At 38.4% G+C, this 11,525-nt stretch overlaps 1 protein-coding gene across 3 annotated transcripts in view; it reads left to right on the forward strand.

Moving 5' to 3' along the window:
- The first annotated feature begins 405 nt into the window (after positions 1-405).
- Positions 406-11,525, forward strand: part of slc15a1b (solute carrier family 15 member 1b) — an 11,656-nt gene continuing 536 nt past the window's right edge. The window contains exons 1-24 of one of the 3 annotated variants that reach the window (XM_046058828.1): positions 406-441; positions 1,125-1,246; positions 1,548-1,582; positions 1,884-1,968; positions 2,370-2,511; positions 2,827-2,946; positions 3,046-3,145; positions 4,511-4,601; positions 4,696-4,779; positions 5,592-5,674; positions 5,770-5,856; positions 5,952-6,041; positions 6,173-6,217; positions 6,320-6,352; positions 6,474-6,562; positions 7,269-7,350; positions 7,450-7,566; positions 7,703-7,840; positions 8,265-8,311; positions 8,879-8,983; positions 9,077-9,194; positions 9,284-9,421; positions 9,624-9,731; positions 10,801-11,000. In XM_046058828.1, coding sequence (XP_045914784.1) covers positions 1,240-1,246; positions 1,548-1,582; positions 1,884-1,968; positions 2,370-2,511; positions 2,827-2,946; positions 3,046-3,145; positions 4,511-4,601; positions 4,696-4,779; positions 5,592-5,674; positions 5,770-5,856; positions 5,952-6,041; positions 6,173-6,217; positions 6,320-6,352; positions 6,474-6,562; positions 7,269-7,350; positions 7,450-7,566; positions 7,703-7,840; positions 8,265-8,311; positions 8,879-8,983; positions 9,077-9,194; positions 9,284-9,421; positions 9,624-9,731; positions 10,801-11,000 — 2,144 coding nt within the window. In that variant the 5' untranslated portion in view covers positions 406-441; positions 1,125-1,239. Of the gene's footprint in view, positions 442-1,124; positions 1,247-1,547; positions 1,583-1,883; positions 1,969-2,369; positions 2,512-2,826; positions 2,947-3,045; positions 3,146-4,510; positions 4,602-4,695; positions 4,780-5,591; positions 5,675-5,769; positions 5,857-5,951; positions 6,042-6,172; positions 6,218-6,319; positions 6,353-6,473; positions 6,563-7,268; positions 7,351-7,449; positions 7,567-7,702; positions 7,841-8,264; positions 8,312-8,878; positions 8,984-9,076; positions 9,195-9,283; positions 9,422-9,623; positions 9,732-10,800; positions 11,407-11,525 lie in introns of those variants that run through there. The other 2 variants (XM_046058809.1, XM_046058819.1) reach the window with 2 other exon arrangements.

The following is an 11,525-nucleotide window of genomic DNA, read 5'->3' on the forward strand; positions in this document are numbered from 1 at the left end:
TAACTATTTGAAAAAATAAATAACTTACTCAATAAAGTTACACACACAAAAAAACTTCAATAACTCTCTTTCTCTCTCTCGACGAAAATACAAATCACTATAGTTACCTCCTCTGTGACCAGGCCAAGATGCCAAGACTGACCTCACAGGCCCAAAGCTGCGACTTTTAAAGCCAGTAGTATCCCACTAGGCTTAACCATTATTTACACAAAATAATAAACACATTTTACATCTATTACACTTCGACATATTTTCAACAATAATTATATCCATCTCCACAAACATTTTCCTTCCCCTGAAACAGTTATTTGCATCACAAATTATTACAAAAACCATAATTGTGCAGTTCACGTGACCATGAAAGCGCGCGAGAACATGCTATTTAAAAGACGGAAATGTTACGCCCCTGTTTTGCAAACCTGCGATGCATCTCGACACATAGTAAGTGTTTGATGTTTGTTTAAATGTATGTTTAAAGAAGAGTAGAACTAGTGTGCACCCTTGATCGCGTTACTTAAACAGTAGAGGAAAAATGCATAATAGCGAGGTTTATGACCGGCTTAAGTGTGTGTGTGCGCGCGGCCCGCACTCCGTGGCGGAGCCGCTCCGTCACAATTATCAATCATCCACGTGGATGCAGGCATGTTAAGTCTTCCCTCCTATTTTGGTTTAGAAAGTAACCTCTTCAAATGTGCATGTAGCACCTTTTCTCCTCAATGATAACTTAATTCATTTTAATTAATTTATAAACCCCTGGACCCTAATAGCTCCTGTGTTTCAGCAGGTTTTCTGCTCATATTCAAAACCTTCTGCACATTCAAAATCCACCCCACAGGTCTTACGCTCAGGGCGTGAGAGTTTGCAGCTATGATAAGAAATGCACTTTGAATATTACCACCTTTTATCAGCTGAACTGACCAAAGACTCCTTGCACCTGAGTTCGCTGAGTCACAAAGTAGGGACTGACACTCGTGATAATGATGAAGAGAATGTGCTGCGTGCTGGGAATGATGGTGACTTGCATGTTGGGAGGGGCTGGATAAGATGTTTGCAGTGTGTGTTAGCTACAGTCCAGCATCAGTGGGCGTTGTAGGAGGGTTGATGGGAGGTTACATAAGAGCCAGGCCTTGGCTTGGTCTTTGTGTCGTGTATCTAAACAGGGGTCACTAGTGTCTCCGCAACTTTTGCTGAAGGATTAAGTCAGAGAAGAAGTGCCCGAAGTCGATACACAAAGCAGCCATGGCAGGTGAGTCCAAGTCTGGATGGGAACCCTGTGACTGGGACCCTCATGAACCAACTCTTACATCCTTACCTTTTGAGATTCATTTTCCTGCAAGTTCATTTGTTGGGGAACATTCTGCATTAGTTTTTTTCTTTCTTCACAATGAGAAACACATATACTGAAACAACTGTTTTTGTTTTTCTGCAGTTGGTTACATTTTATTTTACAATATTTATCTGTATATTTCACCTTTTTTCATTTTTTTTTTTCAAGAATAAAATATCAGTTAGTATAATTTATGACTTGTAACTTCTCTTTACTGCAGACATAGACCAGATGAAGAAGCCCAAGAAAAAAAGTGTAAGTCCAAATGTGATTTTACTATCTGCAGCATTTCTAAAAAAAAAAAAAAAATTGTTTACGGCTCTCATAATCAACAGAACTGAATTTTTAAAAAGAAATAAATATGCACTCACCCATGGGTTTTAAATAAAATCCTAAAATATCATAGTTACAAACATGGCATACAAATTCCAATTTCAAGAGTGCCTTGCTTAACTCAGGGTGTCACAAGGCTAATATGCACTTTATGTTATCAGCATGTGAAACAACACAGTAAGTGGTGGTAATATTCTTAACTTTTTTCTTTCCCCTTTAACAGGCTACTGTCTGTGGCTACCCAATAAGCATCTTTTTCATTGTGGTCAATGAGTTCTGCGAGCGTTTCTCTTACTATGGCATGCGAGGTGAGTCGGTTTCTTCAGGATCTGATGCAGTCATGACATTGCTTTATTCATATTATATAAACGGCTCCATTTTTCTGTACACAGCCGTTAAAAGTACACAGTGGTGGAAAGAAAATTTGGATGACCTCAAACACTTATTTCAATGTTTAAAGTTTATAATAATAAAATAAAATGTATAATAACATAACACAGGGGATTTTTTCTTCAAGAGTACTTTTACTGTTAATACTTCTCTACTTTTATTTGAGTATTATTTTGAATACAGGTATTTCATTGTTGTATTGGTACCTTTACTTAAGGAAGTAAAGTAAAACATCTGAATACTTCCACTGTTTTCTGCATCCCTGTCCAACTGATATTTACGTTCTCCCATTTTCCTTATTCTCCCTCCCCGTCTGCAGCCGTCCTGGTGCTGTACTTCAAGTACTTCCTCAGGTGGGATGATAACTTTTCTACCACTATCTACCATACCTTTGTGGCTCTCTGCTACCTGACGCCCATTCTGGGAGCCATCGTGGCCGATTCATGGCTTGGCAAGTTCAAGTGAGTTTCAAATTCTTTTTACCTGCTACCAAATAAAAAATGCATTTTCCCAAATGCACATAAAAAAACATTAAACTATAAGCTGTAATTTGCTTTGTGTGCTGTTGTAGTAGCTATACATGTTGTGCTTCCATATGCTTGTCTAGCTGGGCATAGTAAATACATCAAAACCTGTTTAAAGAGTTATGGTTAAAGTACATCTCACAGAATTGGCTGTTAAATTGCATCCTCGGATTTTTGACCCTTCTATATCTTATCTCTAACTGAACCTGATGTACACCTTTAACTCTTCCTCTTCCTCCACCCTCTGCACAGGACGATTGTTTACTTGTCCATCGTTTATGCGCTGGGACAGGTTGTCATGGCAGTAAGTGCTATCAATGACATCACAGATGCAAACAGGGACGGCATGCCTGACAACATGACCTTCCACGTGTGAGTTGAACACGCTCAGAACTGTGTGGCAGAAATATAATAGGTGAACAGATACAGATATGTATTGACACTTGTGTCTGTGCTGTGGTTTACCCCCAGGGCTCTATCCATGGTGGGTCTGATGCTTATTGCCCTGGGAACAGGAGGCATCAAACCCTGCGTGGCTGCATTTGGAGGAGACCAGTTTGAAGACCATCAGGTTAGACGTTGCTCAAGCGCACACATGCAAACACACACATGCTGTATACGCATGGGAGGGGAGACAAACAGTCCTGCAATAAATATTGTCGTTGACAAGTGAAAACCATGTCTCTTTGAATATAAAGATTTCGCCACAGGGCTACAATTTCTGATTTATTTCCCAAAACCTTCTAAGAAGCTGCCTGGGAAGAAAATGTCCTTTAGTAATCCTCAAGAAGCCTTTTAGTCGCATAAGAACATTGGTCTAGAGACAAGCACACAATTGGCCTTAGTTATCGTAATTATCATAATAATAATAAAATTATATTCTTTTTAATTGCTGTGTGTGCGCACATGTGCAAGACAGAGATACTTGAGTCCTGAATGTGGCAGACTTTGGGATATCATAGTTATTACTTTCTTTATGAGCTATGGATCTCTTAATTACCAGACTGATCATAATTAAGCACAAATGATCCTGATCGCGTAATTATGAGATTCTAATTTGGTAATTGCGGGATCGTTTCTTTTCTTGATATTGTGAAAAAGAAGATCTGGAAGTTTTCTCAAATCTCATGAAATAATTCATCAAATTATTGGATAATCTCAAATACTTTTTTACCCAAAAAGTGTATGTCAGACTGGTGTTGACTATATTCTTGTTATTTTACTGGATTGCATTATGTAATAAGCTGTCTGTCTTATTTGTACCTATATTGTGTGTGTGTGTGTGTGTGTGTGTATAGAGGGGTTCAAAATGCCATACAGTGCAACAAAATTCAGTATAGCACCACAACCTTGAGCATTTAACACAGAACTGACTCAACACCTCACAAGTAAGTTTCGCAAAAGTAATATTTGTTGCAGCAGGTGTGTTATTTTGTATAATACATCCACACAAACAGTTATACAGACACATGTAACTCGTAATGTTGATACTTATTGTGAACACACTAAACCTTTATTCACATAATTAAGTATATCCATGCACATGCATGTCTAATACAGGTACCAAATAAGTCAGGTGCACATGTACATGTAAACATACATATTGACCTCTCGCTCTCTCTTGCACACGTGTGCACACACAGCAGTTTAAAAGGACAGTCGGCAATCTATGGCAACTCATCAGCACTTCTTGTACCTCTGTTTCATTCCAGCTAGTTGTTTATTAATAACCACAAGTACATCTATCTCAGTGACTTTATTACACCTTTCAAGGCCGGGATAAAGATAACCCAAAATATTAATGACTCTGGTGAAATGGAACATTATATCAAAGTCTGGATAAGAGTTTGTGAAAACGTGTCCAATATAATCTTGAAAGAACGTGCGTCAGTTGTTTTTTTTGTCTTGGACTTGCTTAACTTCCTGTGTCCAACAGGAGAAGCAGAGAAGCACCTTCTTCTCCATCTTCTACCTGTCCATCAACGCTGGGAGTCTGTTGTCCACTGTAATCACGCCCATCCTCAGAGGTACGCTAAAGTGGATCACAGACCATAAAATATGCAAATGACTCACATATTGGATTTTATATATATGTGTGTGTGTGTGTGTTGGGGTTTCCAGCTCAGGAGTGTGGTATTCACACCCAGCAGAAATGCTACCCACTGGCCTTTGGTGTACCTGCTGCTCTCATGGTGGTTGCTCTGAGTAAGAACTACTTTTTTTTTAAAAACATCTCTATTGACTGTAACAAAAAGTTAAAGTGCATTTTATTAAATGTTAGTAAGTTTTAGTAACAGTTTTATTTATTGTTAAAGAAGGATTGTAGTACACAGCCTATGAAAATGGTGGTAAAATGTCTTGCGGCTCTGGAGGAGCTTTGTCAAGTCTGAGAGAATAACCCAGATGATGTCACAGGGATGTCATCAGAGTTATGTGAGCTTGTGATCGGAGACTACACATTTCTAACAGTCTTCATTAAAAACTGGGGGTGGAGTCATCAGAAAATGTCATCCAGGTCATAGTTATCCAGGGTGGCAACTGGACACAGCTGAAGATTTGAAGAATGTGGGCATGCCAGGGAGGGAGAGTCTTATGAAACATGCTACTCAGTTGCATTATGGGAATTGTAGGATCCAGTGTTTCTGTATCTACTACTTCAATTTAATGACTTAATGACAGTACATTGTTAAATAGCTAGAATGGCCCTTTAATTAATGATTTATTAATATTCTTTATACATAATAAAAAAGCCTTTTGTCAGGACAGCTTCTAGCATGCCAGGCTGTAAAAATTATTACTGGTGGCTTATCACTAAGACATTATTAAATGTTAATAAGTTAATTTGTTACAAAAACAATAAACTCTTTATAAAGTATATTTTATAACGGGTACCATGAATATTTATAGTGCGTATAAGTCAGTGACATTCTAATAATGACCTCCTTTATTTTCTTATAATTTCCTTTGTGCTGGTTTGACAAATGTTTATATATACAACTCTGTGTGTGTGTGCGCAGTTGTGTTCATTGTTGGAAGTGGCATGTACAATAAGACTGCCCCTCAAGGCAACATCCTGGTGAAAGTCGCCAAATGCATCGGGGTAAGTTTCTCCAAAAGGTTTTTAGCTTCATAATGGATTTCAAAACGGTTTTAAGAACCTAGTTCACGTGGTGATGTCCTTTCTGCGGTCTATAGTTTGCTGTCAAGAACCGCTTTAGGCATCGTGGTTCTGAATACCCTAAGAGAACCCACTGGATGGACTGGGCTGAGGAGAAATATGATGTAAGTGCAGTATATATGCGCAAGTCCATGCAAACACAAACGGTACAATCAGTGACGTAAAAATCAAAATCCTTTTTTTTTATCTTTGGCTCTAGAAACTCCTGATCGCCCAGGTGAAGATGGTGCTGAAGGTGTTGTTCCTCTATATCCCTCTGCCCATGTTCTGGGCTCTCTTTGACCAGCAGGTAACTTCTACTACTACTAGACACTTATTGTTTGTAGTTGTTATTAATAGCAAATTTTCGATAGAAAAAGAAATGGATAATGCAAACCCAGAAGTGCATTGGCAGAATCCAGAATTGTGTCTTCTCCACAGGGCTCAAGATGGACTCTCCAGGCGACCACCATGAACGGCGACTTTGTAAGTGTTTTATAGCATTTTTGTCGTACCTTGTGATTTCAGACCGCAGAAAAGACCGTTTTTAAAATTAGATTCTGTCTCTTTCCTCTTTTTCTTCAACAGGGACTTATGATAATCCAGCCTGATCAAATGCAGGTAAGACACTTATGTTGGTTACACTTTACTCACTTTGTTGTGGTGTTACTTGATGCTTGTGCATACATGCTGTTGAGAATAGGCTTTAAAAGAGTGAGTTGCCTTCTCCTCCCCCCCTCAGACGGTCAACCCTATCTTGATCCTGATTTTGGTACCAATTATGGACAGCGTGATCTACCCGCTGATTTCCAAGTGTAATTTAAACTTCACGTAAGTTTGTTTGTCTTTTTTATTCCTGTGTGATGGAAAATATTACATTACTTTAACCCTCGCCTTTTAAACTGTCCTTACAGATGTATGTATGCTACAATAAGCTATTTAATAGTTTTTACAGTATATAAATAGTTTATAACACAATAGAAGGAAGTTGTAAGCAGATATACGGACTTTTTAAGCATTTATGAATGTATTTGTAAGTTATAACTTCTGTTATAACGCATCTGTGACAGTTAATCAATGATTTAACAAAACCTTGGTGTGTTCAAACATTAACTTACTATTAATATTCATGTACAAATGATTATTTAAATGTGTTCAAAACTCATGCTGACAGGCTCAAAGTTCACACTGACCTCAGAGTAGTTTGACAAAAAAGATAATTCTCAACTTAAGGTCCACTTACCAGATTTCTTCCTAAGCTTTCAGCTGCATATCATGGCTTTCATCAGTGGATAGTATTTTGTGAATTATAGAGACTAAAGAAGTAAATATGTCTTTAATATATGATTACGGCTGTGCTAATAATATTGCCAGTCATTCATTATCTGTTTATACACCAGAACTGAAATTGTTGAGAAATACATTAATTAACACTGTCCTTAAAATAAAGTACTGTTTGGCCTAACTATTGTTCCATGTGATTGACTATGAAGTAGAGATAAACTCAAATATGTATGAACTTGTGTTTGTTCTCCAGTCCGTTAAAGAGGATGACTGTGGGTATGTCCTTCGCTGCACTCGCGTTCGTCGCTGCTGGTCTGGTCCAGATCCAGATTGATGTGAGTGTAACACACAGAAAAAAACAATTAGTGGGCAACTTAAACACACATTACCTTCTGAAGCACAACTCTCACACACAAATTTCATTTCTCTTCTAGAAAACCCTGCCTAAGTTCCCATCAAGCTCCGTAGGCCAAGCGAAGTTCATCAACATGATTGACAGGCTGCTGCCCATCAAAGCTGGGACCGAGAATTTTACCTTGGAGCCTTTCACGGTACTCCAGCCGACATAAAACACAGCAAACACACTAAATATCAAAATGTACTAAATGTTAGTAGCTCTGTTCTGACTCACTTTACACTAAAGGTTGGAAGATGAATATTGATGTGTTCTTATCTTTTCTCCTACAGGCCAATGAGGATTATTTGAACTTTCATGGACCATTTGACCTGAAATTTGGTCCTAATGCCACTGAAACCACTTTATTGGGCGGCACTCGGAACACCATAGTCATTGTTCAGGATGGGGCTGTACCCAAGAGTATAGAAGTGAGCGCGCTTGTCCAAATAAAATTATAATCATTTTGTCTGCTACAGCTAGGAAAGGGTTCAGTAGCATCAGAATTTTATCTCTGAATGTTTTTATTGAATCTTAATCCTATATCTTTTAACAAAAAAGACACATACTGTTGTATATGGTTTAGTATTAGACCTAAGCCACAGAGATTCTACTGTGCTACTGAAGGGGTGTAAGGTTTTCACTAGATTTGTGATATTCATTACATTCCTGTCCGGAATAATTTATCCTGCTCCTCACTGAGGGGCAGTGCTACAGCTGCAGAAAGAAAAATAATACATAAATGATATCAAATGTATTCAATCTTTATGTTTATAGTGTTTGTTTCCTTTATCCATTGATTAAATTAAAAAAGTACAAGTATCTGGAGGCTCTAAAGTATCTTTCTGTCTCCAGTTCACAGACATCAACTCAAAGCCGGAACAGGGTGCTAATGCTATCAGGCAAGTTTCAAACTGTTATTTAGCCTTTAGGGATGAATTTATTTAGAAGGCTTGGCGAGGCCATGTGTAATTACTTTTCTTTTACTTTTTTTTCTTCTTCTTGTGATCCCCAAAATAATTGCTCTTGGCAAAGCTGAGGAGGTTCTGCCTTCTCATGAACGTAGAGTAATTATTCTGTGATTATGGCATCCAAAGTTTTGCTTTGTCTTTAGTTTACAGCAGCATAAAAGAACCATTATAAATCTAAGGCACTGTAATTGGCTTTTAATGTAACTGAACGTGTTTACCTGTGTTAGTAGTGACCAGATAAGACATAAATAATCTTTAGATCAGTGGTTCCTAACCTTTTCTGGGGGAATGTAACAGCTTTTAAGTCATGTTTAAAAAAGGAGGTGGCTAATTTAATGAACCCTAAAAGGCATTTAGTACAGACTCCAGAAAAGTGCATCGAATAAATTAAACATTATGTTTATTTGTATGAGTAGAATGTGTTTAATCTTGTTTCAAGTGTTGCATTGTCTGACTGTTGTTTACTCACCTTTTGTGTGCTGAATTCTCCTTCCTCAGATTATTTAATGGCTTGGAATCAGTTTTGAATGTAACAGTGGGAACCAATGTCGTCAACATCGTCGCCAACAACATGTCAACATATCTTACGTTACCACAGGGAGAGTAAGACTAAAATTTAGTTTTATATTAGATGTCACATAAAATTATACTAGAGAAAATTCTTTGTTCTGACTGGTGTTTTTCTTGTTATGTCAGTGTAACGTTCAAGATCAGGAATGACACAACTGGAGACGAGTGTGTCTACACTCAAACACTGGGCTTCGGCAGCTCTTACACTTTGCTCATCCTGCCAACTTTAAAATATGGACCAAATGTAACTCTCATGAATACATCACAATATGGCTTGAATATAACTTTTTATGATTGAGGTAACACATCTGGGTACCTGTCTGTGTCCTGTAGTGCCAAGACGGCATCAAACAAGTGACAGAAATCCAGCCTAACACAATCCACATGGCCTGGCAGATTCCTCAGTATTTCCTCATCACTGCTGGGGAGGTGGTCTTCTCTGTCACCGGACTGGAGTTCTCCTACTCACAGGTAGAGGGCGCTTTCCTCACAAATCTCTCAAACACTGCAAAAAGCAGTTTGGAAACAACAGATAACGGAAACAGTTAAAGTGCATAATAGGTTAAATAGTCTGTCATAATGTTAATTTGGCCAGATACATAATATAATCACTATGTTTTCAATGAATTTGCTGTAATATGTAGTTCTATTTGAATCTCGCTTTGCTCTCCAGGCACCCAGCAACATGAAGTCAGTGCTGCAGGCTGGTTGGCTGTTAACTGTTGCTGTAGGTAACATCATTGTGCTCATTGTCGCGGAGGCTGCAACCCTCTCAGAACAGGTGGGTGGATTTTATTCAACCATTTGTAGACACCTGTTGTTCTTACTGAAGTTAGGCAAGTTTAGTTTGTGATATGAATGCCTATACTTTTTGTTGGCTGTCATTGCTTTTGATAGAACATAATAATGCAGGTTATGGGTATGATGATGACACATGATAACACATGACATTGGTCAAAATCAGACATCATAGAAAAGAATTGACTGCCCGTGGGAACCTTGCAAGCTCCACTAAAACTGGGCTTACAGAGGAGGAAGTGTTGGAAAGCAAAACAGAGCTTAAAGGAGAATCGCTCACATTCGTCACATTCGACAAATGATACAGTTGCTCTGTGTCTGCTTGATGTGTAAATAGGCAAGAGTATGCTAACAACTTAGCCAAATATATACATACTGTATAGAGGGATAGTAGGACTGTGCTGTTTCCAGCTTTACTCTGCTGCCACCAAGTGTCCAAAAACCATTAGTTGCTGGTTTGAGTACCTTAATTTTACTGAATCAAAAGTAGAAGTACACATAGCAAAACCAATTCAGCAGTGCAACAGTTGATGTTAATGTCCTTCCCCGCAACAACATAAGTCTGATGCATTTCATAGGACATTGTTTTCATTTGTGGAGGTTATTGTTATAGGTTATTAGCCTACAACATGAATTTAATCCTCAATTGGATAACTGCAATATGCAAAATGTTTTCCCACTGGTCTGTGGTGAGAGGTACTCTTTGGTGTGTTCCGTCTTATATAAATGCAATAATCCCAAAAGTGTCAGACTTGAGTTTGAAAGTTTGGAAGAGATTATTAGCGGTGTGCCGATGTGCAATGCCATTAACAGTGTAACTCCATCCATCCATCGTCAACCGCTTATCCTTCGTACAGGATCGCGGACAGTGTAACTTTTTAGTCAAATTTTCAATAGGAAAAAAAAAAATAATAGAAAGTATTGTTCAAGATTTTAGGAAATATACTTTTTGTTTGAATATGAAGCTGGATATGGTGAGCTTATAGACTGGAAACAGGAGGAAAGGCTAAAATAAAGAAGATCTAACTCCAACTTGTTTTTCTGTTCACTAGTGGGCCGAGTACATCCTCTTCGCCTCTCTGCTAATGTTAGTGTGCGTCATCTTTGCCATCATGGCCTATTTCTACACCTACACTGACCCGGCCAAGATAGAAGCAGAGTTTGCCCAGAACAACGCTAAAGACGTGAAGAAGAAGAAGAAAAGTTCGGAAAAGGCCACAAAGGACTCGGCTGAGCTACGCGACAAGCCCAGGAAGAGTTCTGACTACAGCTCAGACTCCAGCTTTGAGGAGGAATCCAAGCAGACGAAAATCTAAAGTGACAATTCTCCACAGCTTTTCCCTCTTTCTGATATGAATGCTGCTTGGTTCTATGTTTCATGTCTGAAAGTGCCTGTGCCATTAATGTTTTTGGTCATTTTGTGATCGTGCTGCTGGACATGTAGTGGTTAGAATGAGTGGATGGACCTGAGTGAAATGGTGCTGGAGTTGGAAGAACACAGAAACAAGGCTTATATGGGTAAGCTCTTGGTGAACAGTGTTAGTGAAGGGTCTTGACAGGGATAATTTAAATACCATTATCAACATTTCATCTCAAAACCTTGAGAGACTATTCTGTTTTTAGAGGTTACTCACAACATTAAAATGCCTGGATCTTTATTGGTTAGTAAGGTGTGATTTCGCAGTTGTAAATTTGTTTTTACAATGATTTATTTTGCACTGTGTAGCAACATCCGTATTTAATTTTAGTTTCGACGGCTCTTGTAATGTTCTGGAAC

Source organism: Micropterus dolomieu, linkage group LG01 (assembly GCF_021292245.1).
Source record: "Micropterus dolomieu isolate WLL.071019.BEF.003 ecotype Adirondacks linkage group LG01, ASM2129224v1, whole genome shotgun sequence".
In the NCBI taxonomy this organism is placed as follows: domain Eukaryota; kingdom Metazoa; phylum Chordata; class Actinopteri; order Centrarchiformes; family Centrarchidae; genus Micropterus; species Micropterus dolomieu.